At 56.4% G+C, this 16760-nt stretch overlaps 5 protein-coding genes across 5 annotated transcripts; 3 read left to right on the top strand and 2 right to left on the bottom strand.

Moving 5' to 3' along the window:
• Positions 1-400: 400 nt before the first annotated feature.
• L226DRAFT_614527 (uncharacterized protein) lies at positions 401-1824 on the bottom strand (the record flags this gene model as incomplete). Its single annotated transcript, XM_067686659.1, has 6 exons — positions 401-827; positions 897-1061; positions 1142-1212; positions 1268-1424; positions 1478-1626; positions 1689-1824. 6 exons carry the CDS (start codon positions 1822-1824, stop codon positions 498-500), a joined length of 1008 nt encoding a protein of 335 aa, XP_067533541.1. The 3' UTR covers positions 401-497.
• Positions 1825-1997: 173 nt separating this feature from the next.
• On the bottom strand, positions 1998-3270 carry L226DRAFT_142305 (GINS complex Sld5 component). The gene is made up of 6 exons (XM_067672361.1): positions 2942-3270; positions 2710-2844; positions 2565-2647; positions 2394-2497; positions 2261-2333; positions 1998-2207 (listed from the first exon to the last, which is right to left on the bottom strand). Exons 1-6 carry the CDS (start codon positions 3206-3208, stop codon positions 2111-2113), a joined length of 759 nt encoding a protein of 252 aa, XP_067533540.1. The 5' UTR covers positions 3209-3270; the 3' UTR covers positions 1998-2110.
• Positions 3271-4278: 1008 nt separating this feature from the next.
• L226DRAFT_536805 (cysteine proteinase) lies at positions 4279-6435 on the top strand. The gene is made up of 7 exons (XM_067681194.1): positions 4279-4324; positions 4422-4538; positions 4621-4952; positions 5026-5087; positions 5152-5659; positions 5763-6002; positions 6083-6435. Exons 2-7 carry the CDS (start codon positions 4469-4471, stop codon positions 6251-6253), a joined length of 1383 nt encoding a protein of 460 aa, XP_067533539.1. The 5' UTR covers positions 4279-4324; positions 4422-4468; the 3' UTR covers positions 6254-6435.
• Positions 6436-8338: 1903 nt separating this feature from the next.
• Positions 8339-11725, top strand: L226DRAFT_536804 (uncharacterized protein). The gene is made up of 2 exons (XM_067681193.1): positions 8339-8852; positions 8919-11725. Exons 1-2 carry the CDS (start codon positions 8652-8654, stop codon positions 11493-11495), a joined length of 2778 nt encoding a protein of 925 aa, XP_067533538.1. The 5' UTR covers positions 8339-8651; the 3' UTR covers positions 11496-11725.
• An 821-nt stretch (positions 11726-12546) lies between these two features.
• Positions 12547-16750, top strand: L226DRAFT_466142 (acetyl-CoA synthetase-like protein; the record flags this gene model as incomplete). The annotated part of the gene is made up of 19 exons (XM_067675961.1): positions 12547-12814; positions 12877-13198; positions 13221-13312; positions 13375-13466; positions 13534-13665; positions 13720-13773; positions 13824-13906; positions 13969-14003; positions 14056-14153; positions 14210-14368; positions 14419-14437; positions 14491-14641; positions 14689-14746; positions 14812-15092; positions 15133-15646; positions 15701-15734; positions 15793-15936; positions 15991-16244; positions 16301-16750. The coding sequence occupies 19 exons, from the start codon at positions 12547-12549 to the stop codon at positions 16748-16750; spliced, it is 3240 nt and encodes a 1079-aa protein (XP_067533537.1).
• Positions 16751-16760: the final 10 nt, after the last annotated feature.

Genomic DNA, 16760 nt, shown 5'->3' with positions numbered 1-16760 from the left:
ACTGCTCCACGAGACCTCTTCGTACCTTTTGGCATCACTCTGTAGGGGCACGACGCGGTGGCGTGAGACGCTGTCACAGCGATAGACTCAGCGTTCTGCCCAACCGCCGGGGAGTCGAATGATGACCATGCACCGTAGAATTTGAGAAGCTGCGATGCCGTCGGTAAGCCGTTGGTCACGGAAACGCCTGTCCCACGACGTGCAGCCTGATCCGCCGGCTCCTTCAACGTTATATTGGGACAGTGAACTTCCCGATGCAAATCCTGGAACCCATGGCCAAGTAGACGCCGCGATTTGGATAGAAGAGGCTTACGTGCTGTGTGCGCGCACAAGACGTGAGCATCACGAGAGACGTACCTTTTTGCTCAGCATAGCAAGAGGCGCACGAAGCGGTACCATTGGAGATATCACATTCATTCAAACCATAAAGCACCCCATTACCCAGCGAACCCGTTCAAATCGCACACATGCCTAAGGAGCATCAGTCGCTTCTCTGCTTACGAGACTGACTCGAGGCGACGCTTGATCGAGCCCCGCTTCGCATGACAGGTGCCGGACACCGATGCAGTCGGTGGCGTCTGAGCCGTCGACGTTGACAGGATGCTGGTCGCGGTGACCTGGCTAGCACTTTCCGAAGGGATGACACCTGTGGAGGAGGAGGACGTGGTCCGAAGACTAGTAGTTGAGATAGAGCTGGACGATGCAGACGGGGCTGCCGAGCTCCCAGCGTCGCCAGAGTCTGGGTTCAACTTCGGGATAGGTCCGCCGGGGAACTGGTAATCCTTCTTGACGTTGTATGTTGGCTCATTGCTTTTCGGAGTGAACACCTGTCGACACGTCCGTCAACTCATGCCGATGACGCCACATCGCCTTGTCAGCAGCAAATGTGTACGTACATCGACGAGAATACCGGGATCGTTGGCCTGGTATTCTCCTGGGAAGTGGACCATGTCTCCGGATGACGGGACGAGGTTACCGGTATTGCCCTTCACCTCGATCTGAATGCACTGCGGGTAGAATTCGGCCCCTCCTTTGTTCATGGCATTGTGGAGGGCGATGATCTGCAAATCCAGTACACAAACAGATACGAATACTCAGAAAATCTCAGAAGGAAAGAGGGGTGAAGTTAGCGCCAACGAACCTCGTGCCTGATCATATAGTACCCCGGCTTCAGCTTGTCGGGGATGGTGAGTTGGACGGGCTGACTTTTAACTGCCAGACATGATCACGTAAGCATTGCATGAAAAAGAGGCAAACGCAAACATACAGAGCAGTGTTCCTTGAACCCAGGTCGTATCACTGGTATTTGAGGCTCCAAGCTGGTCAATCTTGAACCACGTCAGGTTGGTGGGATCGGTGATTTTGCTGCACGGTTCCCCGCAGGATGCTAGGTAGGTGATTATTGGCCCCCACTGATGAGGCCACTTGAGGAGAATTCGAGTCAGCGCCGTAAATGCTACTGTTCGGAAAAACATACAGGTTTTGTCCACTGGACCGACACTACGCTTCCGGCATCAACGGGTACGTCCATGGTGGCGACCTTTGTTGAGGCCCCGCATGCCATGTTCTTGTCGCTGACATCTACTACTGGACCGTTGTTCGCCACAGCTCGGATTGGGCTAGCCGCTGGAAACACACCACTACAATGAGCGACCTTACCACATATGAGAGAGATACGATGTACGTACCACCTGTCGGCTGGTCCGGGTTGGGTTCTCCAGTGTATGTTTTCCCATTTGCGGTGAAACTGATCACAACGCCATGTGCCGCTACATGGGCAACGAAGACGCTGATCGCGAAAAGCGCATGGTTCAGTAGGAGCATAACGTGTGACACAAGAGAAGTTATCCTTGGAGACGCTGTCAAGAGGCGTGCTGAGTACGCAGAGAGTATGCAGGAGTGCCTCGCACCTTCAGCCTATATGTACCATTGACTGTGCCCAGTTGATGACAATACGTCCATCCCGGACAATACCTGTCAGGTAGTATCCGCGCCATATCGCACAATAGAAGGCAATCAAGACAACCGCTCGTCGTGTTGCAACCGCCCTGGCATGGAGACGACGTGGACGCAACTATGCAGTATGCTAATATGGAAATATGTAGCGAAATCAAACCAATTCCACCTCGCCCCGGAGCAGGAGATGCTCAACGACGTGGTATGGCGTCAACGATATTTGTCCCTTCTGCATCTCCGTCGCAGAACCACTGTTCGTCCACCCGATCAGCGCAAACAGCGTGATATTACACAGAGCACTTACTCGGGCAATCGCATAGGAGGACAGTCAACTAGCGCATGGGCGAACACTGGTCGCAGCTTGTCAGGTGCCGGTACTACACGACACCCGTAAGTGTCCGAACTCCGGTGAAGCGCAAGGAACGAGGTAGACGCACTCATCGGTGGCATGAACGCCACATCTTCGTTCAGAGATTGTTGTTGTGGCGGCAGGCTTTGGAGGACAGCATGGTTGAAATGGTACTCGACAGTCTTTGCGTACCTGGAGGGAGATTTGCATGTTCGTTGACTGGATGTTCACTGGATAACATGATCGTGTATGCACGGACCTCTTCGCGTGATCCAGTTCGGCTTTAGACAGTCGTTCATGGATTTCGGGGGTTGTGGCGATGTGTCTCGCGTACTTCTCAATCTGCGTGCGTTGAGCTCGGTGTCCAGGAGACGAAACGATGGATGGGCGTTGTCTCAACGTACCTTGTGTAGTCGCGTCCTAACATACGACCGTATCACAAACTTGACGCGTTCGATCTCGGTTTGGACGAGCATTATGCGGAAGTGCTCCTCTTCCGAGGAGTCAGGGTCGGCGCGCAGTAGTTCAACGTCGTTGGACTAGAACTAGACATCATGAGGAACATCCGATGCACCTCGCAAAGAACTCAACCCCACCCCTCCGCAGACCACCTTATGCAAAGGATTACACGCTCACCTGTTTCCTGATGTGGTCAAGCAAGCGTCCCAGAAGCATCTCCTGCCCGGGGAGGATATCCGGCGCGTTTCGTTCGTTAAGCCAATGGCGTATAAGTTGTTGAAACGATGTCTCCTCCGCCGCATCCTGTGCTAGAATCGGTGGACGTCCTCCCCCGAAGTCGTCCGCGATGGGGAAATCGTCGTCGTTTGGAGCATTCCTTGCGCGATCTACGAAGGAAGGGCCAGCCACGGGCGCACCAAAGTCATCTTCCCAATCTGCGGGCATGTCTGATGCGTCGATAATGGTTGAAAGGAGGAGTGGGATACGAGATGGAGGTGGCAGGAGGCAAGAGAGGCGCGTCCGACGCGTATTACGGCGCACGTGGCTTGGGACATGCAAGCGCCCGTATGGGAGGCGCGCGCGGACATCTCGAACATCTTCCACTCTTCTGCACCCGCGGTACATGTCCTCTGACGCATCTCTGATTCACCGTTGCGATACAAAGCAAGCTGAAAATAAAGTGGGCTCACGGCACTCCATATTCACTAGTGAGGTACCGGTAGTTATATTGTGCAACTGACTCGGACTACACCGTCGACCCGGTGACAATTTCCAGTACTGTCTGCCGGAAGCGACCTTCAAAACCCAGCCTCCGTGATGAAGATGTTGCAAAACCTGAAGATGTATCCACCAAGCTAACATAGTAGAATGCTGCTCGAGATATGGAGGGTAGGCTTGCTCATAGGTAAAAGTGCGAAGCTGAAGAACCTTGGCATCTGACTGAAGGTGCGGAACTCGTGTGTCGCGTCTGCGATACATCGTCCAACGAGGAAGATTGTGATTGGTGGCGTGCCTTGGAGGATAAGGCAGATGATACTTTTGTACTATTTCATGGACTCAATCCGGTCAGTTGCACTGGCGATGGGCTTTGCGTAACAATGTAGGCACCGGAGGGAGTCCGTGTTCTTTGCGGATCTGTGTACACAAGTATGAGTTTTTTATGACAGGCCGCGCAGCCATAGTTTTCGAAAATTCCCGTTACTCACGAAGTGCAAGGAACGTTACTCAGCGGTTCTCTTCCCCTGCTAACACGTGGTGGTATGACTGCATATCTTCTAGCACTTTCTTTAGTCGTATCCAATACAAGGTCGTGTTGTCTTTGTTCCCTCCCAATACGCTCGCACGTAGCAACGACTCAACGATCGCGACGCGCTATAGCTACTTACTGAGGCTACAGACTGGAGCCAGTGCCACGAGACCCGCGATGTCACGATCACGTGCCTGTGACCGACGCGTGTGTGCGCGCGTCCGAGGGTCCCACGACCTCGGCGCGAAAGCTTGTCTTCGTACTATCATCATCTTCTTGGGGTCGAGCAGCGGCCACCAGAAGCCATAAGTATACACTCAGGTAAGCCCAAACTTGGGCAGCTTAACATATTTCAATGCCGTCCATACACCCACAGCATCATTGCCGAATTTATTTTGACGACACCGTGGGCAACTTTAGGAAGTTACAAGGCTGTCTGCACTGCTATCCGCTACAAGATGGACGCCCAAAGCTCAGGAAGACATGACTTGGTTGGAGGACCCTTTGCGGTCATCGAATCCGATCCAGGTGAGCGTCCGTCGGCACTCCAGGTCGGGCAAACCTCCAACGCTTCTCTACCGCAGCTCACTGACTGCGCTCGAGTCAACAGGAGTGTTCACAACGTTAATACGCAAGCTCGGCGTACGCGGACTCGAAGTGACCGAGCTCTACAGCGTAGAACCCTTCGCAACGGACCACCTAAATCCATACGGCCTCATCTTCTGCTACCTGTGCGAGGACGGTATTGGCGCGCAGAACGACTCCGGCAGCAGCGACGACCTGGAAGACCCGGATGCCCGCACGATATGGTTTGCGAACCAGCTCAGCGACGATGCGTGTTCCTCGCAAGCCATCCTGAACGTTCTCTTTAACTGCAAGGGTGTTGACATCGGCGTTGAGCTCCGTGAGTTCGCTGCCGACACTGAGAAGATGTCTCCCGTGGTATGTATGCTTATACTCCTATCCTGACACTTCGACATGGAAGGACGGTGCTGAAACATATTTCCGTATGTAGATGAGGGGCCTCGCTATCTCCAACTCTTCTCACATCCGAGAAGCCCAGAACTCGCTCGCGCGGTGAATAGAACCTTCTCTCATACCCATGCTGTAACACCACTCACTCATGCGTGCCTGCCAACAGCCCAGCGGACGTCCGTGGGGCCTACCACACGCTCGCAGCCACAAGCCTCGACGCAGCCAAAGCCATCGCCAAAGCCGCCAGCTCGCCTCCCACCAAGAAGCGCAAGACCTCGTCCTCGACGACCACACGCGCCAAGCGCAAGGCCGCGAGCACCGAGAAGCTCGACGCGTACCACTTCATCGGCTACGTCCCCGCGCACGGGCGCGTCTGGGAGCTCGACGGGCTCCGCGCGGCCGGCCCGCTCGACGTCGGCGAGGTCCAGTCGGAATTTTGGGGAGACCTCGACTCGCGTGCGGGCTGGATGGACGTCGTGCGCCCGGCGCTGCAGCGCCGCATGCAGAGCGTCCTGGAAGGCGGCAGCGGGGAAGGGCACATTCAATACAACCTGCTCGCGATCGTGGACGACCCGTACCTCGGCGCGAGCGACGACCTGGAACTGCTCAAACGGGAGCGCGCCGCGCTCGAGCGGCGGCTCGGCGAGTGCTTCCCCGCCGGGTGGGAGGACAAGGTGCGTGCGTGAATATGGGTGCTTTCTTTTTTTCGGCTTTCGGCTTGCTCGTCTTTGCGATTGTGAGAGACGGTCCCTGAACGCGCTGCGTGCCACTGTCTAGGTCGATCCGGCGTTGCTAGCGGCTGCGACGGAGGCTTTCGCCACCACCCTGCGGCCCTCGGCGCGTGAGCCCGGGAGGGCGTTCGCCGCTGACTTCGGGGCACGGAAGATGTCAAAGGAGGTTGCGATCCTGGACATGGCGCAGCGCAACCTTGTGCCGGCATGGGAGAGTTGCGTGCGGGCGGCGCTGTCGGCGAAAGTTGCCGTGGAGGACGAGATCGCCAAGTCCCAGAGTGCACAGGTACGCAGCCTTCACCTTTTTTCACTTTTCTGGCCGAGTGTGGGGTCGCTCATGGTGCGATGTGTGTGTGGTGTTGGCAGGCCGACAATGTGAAGCGGACGTTCGACTACGAGCCGTTCATACGGGAATTCGTCACGTCGCTGCAGAACGAGGGCTTGCTGGAGGAGGCGTTGAAGGGGCCTCCTGTGCAGTGGGTGGTGGAGACAGGGGAAGCTGCGTCGCCGAAGAAGTCGAGGACGAGGAAGAAGTGAGGCAGGCTTCCATGGGAGGACCCTTTCGCCTGCGGCCGGTCGGCACCGTCGTCAGTCATGCGTTTCTTGCTTCTGTCCGCACTGCTTCGCGGGATCTATATCACTCTTGCATCTTCAGTCTGTCTACATATCAACAGGGGGACTTGATCCTCGAAGACGCGCATTGACAAGAGTTGGGGGTCTGGTAGCTGGCAGTACGTCCCTGTCAAGTGCCTCCGGAGGCGCACGGCCAAGTGTGTCAAGTTCGCTATCGAAGGGCGATACACATAGGGCAATCGCACTACAGTCTACAACGGTCTCCCTCTCATACACGTCAGGCTCTACATGGGAGAACCATGCATACGTACGCTTGAAGGGCAAGAAGATGAATCCCCTCTCCGCGGAGATGAACGTGCCGTCGCACATACTGTTTCGAACTTCTAGCTCACTGCAACATAGTCACAGTCAGCGGCTTCGAGTTCGGGGAGCGCTAGCATCGTTCCGGGGGAATAGCTTTAACGCTCCGCTTTCTCTCCTGACGAGTCGGGGACGAGATGAATGGCACAGGGGTACCGGTTTGCACACGAACGCAGCGCTGACACCGGCACGGCGCAGGAACGATAGATGTGGACTGGTCAAACACGTCTGGACCATTCGAGGGATCGTCTCCATGCGTAGGTGGACGTTCGACCGCCGCGAAAGGTCTCCAACAAGCTCTTGATATCTGGACAGGGCCGCTCAGGTTTCAGACTTTCCCAAACAGCTTGAGCGGAGTGCTTACTGGTACCATGCGTTCCCTTGCCACTTAACCTCTTTCCATACTTCGGCTACTTATGCAGTCGCTCGTGCAGCAAGGGTGACCTGGGTAGAGACATGATATGATGCATCATGCAGACAAATCGCCTTGGCTCGTAGCCTTCGAGGACTAGTACTTACAAGGGGCGAACGACCCCTACTACTAGCACGCATCGGCTCGATCCGAAGAGAGCTAGAAGACTCAGAAGGAGAACGCGGAGAGCTCGCGAATCATGCTCAGATCCCGTATAATACGACACGGATGGCATGACATGTCTGTCGACCATCCTGCCTCACAGAGCTTGGTGTCATGGCGGGCGGTCCGTAGGACTCCGTCCGGATGCGCCTCCGAGGGTGGATGAGGAAGCTGAGGGTCATCACGCCTCCGTGAACGACCAACATCTGGTCTCCTTGACAACTACATGGCAAGCAAGTGTACAAGTTGAAGCGAGAGGTAGCTTCACGGAATGATGGATCAGTCGCGGGCGCGATGCTGAGCTCATGCTGACAGTCGCCGACATCAGTATGTAGATGGGTGGGAGTGTGTACAGGATCTTACTCATCGTACTTATGACATGGCGTTTTGCCCTTCTTCCGTGACCTTTTTGATCACGATGTACAGTGGATGCTCGCCCCAGTAAACGTACTGGCATGTGAGCATCGGCACTAAGTCCGTGTACCTGGGTCATTTAGCCTACTGTTCCATACTTCGGTTCCGGTCGTCAACTCTACACAGGGAAGCACGGCGACTTGTTGTAGAACTTTGCGGAACTTATGGTTGACTGGTGGGTTACTGGTGAGCGATTCTCATTTTCTGAGCAGCAGAAGTAAGTTCACGTACTTTGGAATACTTTGAGCTTGAATACTATGCACATACTTGCATCACTGACATACGTCATCGTATATTGACCCGAGGGGCGGGTGTTGCGGCCAGATATGGACGCCGACGCCGTCACTCGGTGCAATTCCGTGAAGGACTGAACTCTAATCGCAAGATATAAGAGAGCGCACATCGACATCCGGACCCACGAATGCCCCCGTCTCTCTACGTCCACCTTGAACGTCGAACCTCGGCGCCGAAGTCGATGGGGAGTGTCGACGCGTCTTGCGCGCATTCCGGTGAGTTTTAGCCCCCAATTCCGACTTCGCTGTAGTTTGCCAGGAGTGAAGCGTGTCGGTTACACGTTGGGTCGGGTCGTAGTAGGCAGTCTGTGAGAAGATTAGAGACGGAAGGAGATGGAGAACTGTTCAGAGAACAAAGCCAGGTCGCCATGGGCGCCTGGTGGTACTTCCTGGTTTCTGCCTCGTTCTTGCCTCGCTCCTCGGCAGGGAGCCCTGTTTCTTCCCGTTCACGAGTGTCGTATTCCCTCGGTTGCTACGACGGCACGTTCTAACCACATGCGGGCCTAGAATTGCCATTCACTTCCGAGCCCGCCTTAATATCAGGCTGTTACGTCAGGGTGCAGTTTCGTAGCGACCGCACCACCCGGCGGGCACGAGTCCGAATCGCTGATCCTCCGCGCTGGATTCTCCCAAGTTCACTCCTTTCCTCTCTCGCCCTCTTCAGAGGCCGGCTTCGACATCGACGACTCCGGCCTCCTCTGCCCCCACCACCCCTACCTCCATGAACTCCTCAAGTCCCAACGCGTCCCCCTTCGCGCGCCCACCGCGTCCGGAGCAGCAGCAGAATCCCGAGAACCGCGGCTCGTTGTTGCGCGCGTCCATCCTCGAAAGTGCCCTCGAACTCGGCGTGGGCTCTAGCCGTACCGTCGCAAACTGGATATTCAACCCTGTGGACGAGGTTGAGGAGGAGGAGGAAAATCAGGTGCGGAAATTTGTATGTTCATCTTCCTCCTTTGTGTTCAACCCAATTGCTATTGCGTTCCCGTAGGGCGTTATCTCGCCAAGTCTCACCTACGCTTCGACTGCAACTTCGGAAGAGTCGAATCTCTCCGCTGGACTCGCGCAGCGCTCCCAGCCAGGCGCTGGGATACTCCTCAACGGCAAGGAGCTACCTCTCTCATTAGACACCTCCGTGCAGTACTCCCAGCGAAATGGCCTGTCTCCTGGCGGAATCACGCCTGATCGGTCGTTGCAATTCGACCTCAGAACGACCCCGGAACCCCGTGCCATATCCCCCCTTCCCCCCGCACCTTCACCACAGCCGTCACTATCCTTGAAGAACAAGCTTCGCAAGGCACGACCGGACGGATACGAGAGTGACGGTGGGTACATGAGTGAGGGCGGAAAGGGAAAGAAGGAGAAGAAGGAGAAGAAGAGCAAGAAGAAGGGGAAGGATAAGGATAAGGATGGTGCGGGTGAGGGCGGCGCGACAGACTACGAGAGCGACGGTGCATACCTCTCGGAGGCGAGTGTTAAGAAAAAGAAGAGCAAGAAGGAGAAGAAGGATAAGAGCAAGTCCAAGAGCACGGACTCGCCGGCCACCGACTACGAGACGGACAAGGGCTATTCGTCGAGCTTCTCAAGGTCCCGCTCCAAGAAGCAGTCCGTCACGTCCCCGGTGAGTGGTGACGAGTCTGACAGAGGCTACCTCTCGGAATCCACCAAGAAGAGGCGCTTCTTCAGGCTCAACTCGAAGTCCCGCAAGAAGCAGGATTCGCTCGACTCCGCACATGAACAGCCCCCTCCTGTACCCGCGCTCCCTACTCTACCTTTGCCCATCCATGAGATGTTCAGTCGTGCCAATACCCCTGTGGTCGATTCGCGGAACGCGACCCCTATACCCGGCGAACCTTCCATCAGCGTTCGCCCCAGTGTGGAGACATTCAGCACCATGGACACGTCGACCTCGATGGATACAACCCTGACCGCCGATACAACATCTACCACGCTCGGATCTGACGAGAGGCTTGACTCCGATGAGTCTCTGGAGGGTCTCACCAGAGCCTTCCAAGACGCCGAGTCCGTGCGCTCACCCAGCATTGACTTCCTCTCAACCTTCCGCCGCCCGAACAGGTCCCTCTCTCCTTCTAAGCTCAATCCGTTCTCGCACGGCGATCGTGCTGAGAGCCCCGTTTCACCCAGATCACCGGTTGCTGCGCTATCTCCGTCAAGGTCAATACGCTCGCGCCCGCAAATTTCCGCCCCGAACACCACCACTCTCAATCTTTCCGCAACCACGAAACACGTTCCCGTCCCGCTCACTCTCACTCCGCCGACGCCGACGGCATCCACACATGCTGGACGCATACCGCCTTCGCCTGATCCGGACTATGTTCTGGTCACGCCCAATCCGTCGACGCCCGCGTCTGCGGATGAGGGGCAAGGGCACCATTCCACTCCAAGCGCGGGCTCAAGTGGTGGACCGCCGAGTCCTACGGTACCGCGTCCACATGTGCTTGCTTACTATGACCTTCCACCCCCGAGTCCGCCGCCCAGGGGACCGTTACCAGACGTGCCGTCAGACATCTCGCGGAGCACCAGCCCGTCCTGGAGTATGATGGAATCCTCCTTGGCTTCTCCTTCGCGCTTCCCACGTTCTGCGCCCGCAGACACGGCGGACCCGCGCGGTCTTCAGCAACGGCCCTTGGCTTCACCAATGGACCGTGACAGACCCAACACCGCAGCGCCTCATCACCCCTCGAGAGAATCTCATCCACTGTCAAGAGAAATATCGCGGGACGTGCCGACAATCGCGCAGCCCATTCCGCCCGCGCAGCGTGGACGGATGTCGCCTTTCCCCACTGCGCCGGTGCTGCCCCGTGAACAGACAGGGCCGCTCGTACGGCAGACGTCGAGGCTTACGCAAGAGGCCGTCAGTCGGGCACTCAGAAACGGCAGCGCACCTGCGTCAGCGAGTCCGTATCCCGCCGGACACAGCAGATGGCCGTCGAACGAGCCTGTTGGCGTCGCCAGCGGGCCCGCGTCTGCTCAGCCCTATCCCGCGCGCGACAGTCGTTGGCCGACGCGTGAGAAGCTCAATGTGCAGTGGCAGCCGCGCTCCGCGTCCGCGTTGAGCAACCGGAGGCCAATATCTGCCGATATCGACGTCGAGGGCACCAGCGATGACGGACATTCGTTCCTCGTGTACGACGAGGATGGGCAGCCGGGCGACATCAGCGACCAGTCGCTTTCCGCACCGCACACCCGTCCTGGGTCCACGGAGCCGCCCGAGCCCTCCCCGGACGTCAACGCGATCCTTGCGGGGTTCCGCGCGCAGCGCGACGCTGAGCTTGCGGTCCGCCAGGGGCGCAAGCCCGACCGCGACACGCTCGCGGGCATCGTTGCGGGCTACGAGCGCGACACCATGTACCTCGACGTCGACGAGGGTGGCGGCGACCGCTCGAGCGTGTGGAGCGAGGCAAACAGTCGCTATAGCTTCCTCGATGGCGAGAAGAGCGCGGCGATACGCGACAAGTTCGTCAAGAGGGTCGAGGCGATGTACGGGAGGGATCTTGTCCCCCCTGTCCCGAGACTAGACCCGGGCGTGAGCTCGCGCAGCGGGTGATCTGCTGTCCTTCTGTTTTAGGTACATCTCTCGAGCTTGCGAATGCGTACAAAGTCTTAGTCTTCGAGTGCAGGTTTGAGGTTTTCGTGTCCGTTCTTTTATGCATATTATTCTGTGGCAACGTCCCGTGTTTTCGCGTTCGTGTCGGTAATTGGGTCCCTAGGCTGCCCACCGCTGTATCTACTTACTCCCCTACCCCACTCGCTTCGTCGCTGCTGCTACCGCTGCGCTGCTGTACTGTATCACTTCTCACCGCATCTTTCGTTCTCCTGTGCTCAATCTCGGAATCCGGACTGGCAGGCTTACAGTACGGCTGGGTCCCAGGTCGTCCGTCCCCTCCTTTCGAAGTATACGTTCGCTACTTATATCCCACAAACACGCATCTTTCCATCCCTTCGCTCTTCGGTCATCCAGTCGGTCGTGTTCGTTGTATCGTTGTTACCCGGCTCTCGCTATGCATACCCATGTCCTGCTTGGGGTCTTTCAGAATCACAGTCGCAAACCTACGTTCGCTGCCCCGTACGCGCTTTCAAACGCCCGCGCGAGCAGTTGGCGAAGGTCAGCTCCTCCTTATGCTCGATGGCACTGACTTCTCTGAACCGCAGCAGCACTCGCTCATGATCAAAGCTATTGCTTCCGCGAAGCGCGATACGGGCTCACGACGGCGACAATGGTGAGTGTTTTTGTTCACATGTCCCTGCCACACCTCGGACTCTGGTTCTGAAAGCAGACTTTCACACAGACCGTGCGCCACGAAGCTTATGTCGTGCCCAATCGAGGTACCCCTCTGAACTACCATTGGACAAGTGTGTGTGCATTGCTGCTTCCACTGATATGCCTTATCCTGGTTCTTCTCTCGGGGCCGCCCCCTGTGACACTCTCCTGTCATCGCGGGGATAGGTTGAGTAGGCGTACGAGTACAAAAGGCTTCCGGTGCTCAAGAACCGAGCTTCGCACTCGCGACCGACCGACACGGACGGCTCGTCGAAACTCGCTCGATCGACCAAGGTTCAGAGAACTCGCCCCTGCTGAGCAAACCTGAGACGCTAGTATGCCCGCGCAGCCGCATGCAGTATACCAATCCCCGCGGGCCCTTATCGAGTCGAGCGCAAGTGCTATCACCATCCCCGGGCTGTACGAGTGGCACGCGGAACACAACCCCAACTACTCGCTCTTCCGCTTCCATGACGGGCAGGCGGTGAAGGACGTCACGTACGCACAGGCATGCCAGGGAATCCGGCGCGTGGCCAAGTATGTGCGCGCGATTGCGGGGAGCCCCAGCGTGGCCCGCGAGCCGGTTGCTATACTCGCCAACGCAGGTACGTCGCGCTCTGCTCAGGGTAACACAAGTCTAGGGGGCTGAATGCGTGTGCGTTGGTAGATTCGATCACGTACTGTCTGACGTCGGTCGGGATCCTGCGCGCGGGACATGTATTGTTCCCGATCTCTGTGCGGAATAGCTCCGCGGCTGTTGCGGAGCTCCTGCGTCGTACTGGGTGCAAGCATGTTCTGGTGTCTGCGGACGAGCACATGTCGGCAGTGGCCAGGTGCGCCGTAGAAGAGCTCAAAGGCGTCTCGTTGCACCCGATACAGACGTTTGAAGGGATCTTTCCTGAGGGAGAGGCTGCGGATGACGGCGAGGACGACCTGCGTGTCGAGTACAATGTGGATGATGTCGCGATGATACTGCATTCTTCTGGTGAGTATGGCATTTGAGGTGCAGAGTCGTTGCGCTGATGGGTACATAGGCTCAACGGGGCATCCAAAACCTATATATTGGACGCACAAGAGGATGGTCAGCAGAGGGACTACCTCATGTGAGCTTGGCTTGTATCTACCTGTTTCTCCTGGGTGGAAGCATCTCATCCCAGTGTTCTAGGGTACGGTGAAGTCGATCTCACAGGGCATGTCATCGCTGGGCACGGAACTCCGATGTTCCATGCTCACGGAGTCTCTTTATACTCTACTGCGGTATGTTGCGTCCATGCTTGTCTGACTGCCGCTTCAGAGGACTCATACATGACTGCGTCTTCGGTAGGTGACTACAGGTATCGTGATCGGGGTCTTTGCACCAGCGGCCCCTCCAGTGTTCTCGACATCGGAGAACGTATTCGAGGGAGCGATGACGGTGTCTGCGGATCACGTTGTGACTGTGCCTCCGTTCGTCGAGGTGTGTTCCTCTTGTACGTTGTGACGTCGTCCTGCGCTGACGGTGCCCCAAAAGGAGTGGGCTCGCGATCCAAAGAAAGTCGACCACATGAGGCGGATCAAAGGGGTGGTAGGTATCTCACTCCAGTTCGTATCAATCGAGATTGATAGCGTCGGCAGTGGTTTGGTGGTGGCGAGCTCCAGCAGGAGGTGGGAGATCGATTGGCTTCTCAAGGCGTCTCATTGATCATTGTCTACGGATGGTGCGTGCTGTGACTTGCTCACTCGGGAAGTAGTACTCACTGCTACCTGCTTCTCTTCGCAGTACGGAGGTTGGTGCCGTGGCGAATGTGATACCAGGTCCGCTAGATCTATCGTGGCGATACCATCTCACTGCTGACCCGAATACCAGCGGATCCTGGGATGGACTACGCATACTTCTCTGTCACTCCTTGGATTCAGACCAAGCTGTTGGAGGCCGGTGACGAGAAGTATGAGATAGTCGTGCTGGTATGTCCTGGGTCGCGGCTGCGATCACCTCTGGCCTACTGCTCACACTCTTCCAGTCACCTCCAGACTGCCCGTTGCCCGTCGTCAACACGAAGATTGATGGTATGGATGGCTTCGCCACGAATGATCTTGTCGTCCCCCACCCGACAAGGCCGGGCATGTGGAAGTTGTATGGACGCCGGGACGACCAGATCGTTCTGTCGAATGGTGAGAAGGTCAGGCGGAGCATATCGTAGACTCGATTCCAGCTTACACTCGGCTGCAGACAAACCCGCTTCCCCTAGGTATGGCGCCATGAACTCTGGAGCTACAACATGGAATTGACGGTACATCTTAGAGCGGGGTATCAACGATGATCCACATGTCCAAGACTGTGTCATGTTCGGGAACATGAAGTTCCAGAACGGAGTGCTTGTACAGCCGATCCCAGAGCTCGATATCGACCCTGATGACGAAGGAGCAGTCGCAAAGTTCAGAAACCTCATATGGTCAGTTGGCTTTTTGAGATGTATGATTTTGCGCTCACCCGCTTCAGGCCTACGGTAGAGCGCGTCAATGCTGGAGCACCTCAGCAGTCTCGCATCTTCAAAGAGGTCTGTATGTACTGGATCTGGTGGTCTCTGCTGATTAACCATTGTTCCTCAATGATCTTGAACAGATGATTCTTGTGACGTCCCCATCTAAGCCGTTCGATTACAATGCCAAGGGCAACATCCGCAGGGGCGCTATCCTCCAACGCTACGCGAAGGAGATTGACGCACTCTACGACAGGGTCGAGCAGAGCGTTCAGGGAGACATTGCTGCTCCATCTATCTGGGATCCTGAGTCTACCAGGTCCTTCGTTCGAGCCGTGATCCGAAGGGTTATGATGCGCCCGCTCCTAGATGACAGTGCCGACTTTTTCCGTAGCGGATGCGACAGGTCTGTCAATAGCTTTCTGTGATACACAATGGTCTGACTGACGACAATGTCCATGCAGCCTGCAAGCCACGTGGATCCGCAACACCATCTTGCGTGCCATACGAGAGACATTACCCCACACGGCGCATAACATTCCAATGAACCTAGTCTTCAAAGCGCCTTCCATCAATGCACTGAGTGATACCATTTACGGCATTTTACACAATCGCTCTGAACCTGCGACCACATCCGTCACTCCCCAAGACCTCGTCGACTTGGTGGAGAAGTACTCTTCAAACCTACCGCCCCGACCGTCGCCACTTCGCCAGCGCGAGCAGACCAAAGATACTATTCTGATCACTGGGACTACGGGTGGATTTGGCTGCGATATATTGGAACACCTTCTGCTCGACGAAGGCGTCGAAAAGATCTATGCATTCAACAGGCCAGGCTCGCAGGCCATGGAGAGGCAGCGAGCGTCCTTCCGGAAGCGAGGGCTCGACGAAACTTTGCTTGAGTCTCCGAGGTTCAGGATGGTCGACGCCGTGCTGGATACACCAGGCTTTGGGCTCGAGGCCACTTTGCTCGAAGAGGTACTTCCCATGGGCAGCTAAGTTGGCACAGTCGCTGACTACTCCTATTCTCAGATCAGAAACTCCGTCACCCATATCATGCATAATGGTACGTACACATGATCCTTGCGGGGATAATTCGCATTCATCACTCGCCTTGTGCACAGCGTGGAAGGTTGATGTCAATCTTTCCCTCCCCTCATTTGAACCCGACTTGAGGGCTGTCCGGAATTTCGTGGAACTATCGCTCAGTGCGCCCTACATCGACATGCCGATTGTGCAATTTGTCAGTACCGTAGGGGTCCTGCGTAGTAAGTGTCAGAGCCCTTCTAGACACGTTCGGCGCGTTGACGACCATCCCGTAGATTGTGAACTTGATCCTCCCATACCTGAAGTTCAGATGGATCCATCCTCATCTATAGGAACAGGCTACTCTGAAGCAAAGTGGGTGGCGGAAGGGATCCTTGCCAATGTCAAGGACTCCGCAGAGGTGCCTGCCGTGATTGTACGGCTCGGGCAGGTATGCGGGGATCGCAACGGGTACTGGAAAGAGAACGAGTGGTTCCCTCCCATTGTCAAAACCGCGCTATCCCTAGGTTGCCTACCAGATATGGATGGGGTGAGTACTGTCCTCTCAACTCAGATAGAGACGCTACTCACCATGTAGCCACATAGTCCGTATCCTTCATTCCTGGTTATTCCGCCGCACGGGCGTTCACGGAGATGCGAAAGTCCCCGTCAGGTTCAGTCCTCCACCTGGTCCACCCTCGGCCGGTCCCTTGGAGGACAGTCATGGCTCCAATTGCTAAGGAGCTCGGAGTGCCTATGGTCCCGTTCACGAACTGGATCGCTGCAATTCAGCAACTCGCGTCAGGGGACGGTGAGGAAGTGGCTCAGCGCTATCCCGCGGTCTTCTTCTTGTCGTTCTTCAAGCGCAAACCAGTCAGTCTTCTGCAGCTAGACACAAGGAACGCACGTGCGCAATCAGGGACCCTTGACGTCCTGGATGAGCTTGGAGAGGGGATTGCGCGCAGGTGGGTAGCAGGATGGCGGGCGTCAGAATTCCTCCCACCTTCCGTTATCAAACGTGATTTCCAGCTGAGATCGGTGGCTACTGATTTGTAAGTTCTGAATA

Source organism: Lentinus tigrinus (assembly GCF_003813185.1).
Source record: "Lentinus tigrinus ALCF2SS1-7 unplaced genomic scaffold L226scaffold_20, whole genome shotgun sequence".
Classification (NCBI taxonomy): Eukaryota; Fungi; Basidiomycota; class Agaricomycetes; order Polyporales; family Polyporaceae; genus Lentinus; species Lentinus tigrinus.
This window is presented reverse-complemented; position numbering and strand designations above follow the sequence as displayed.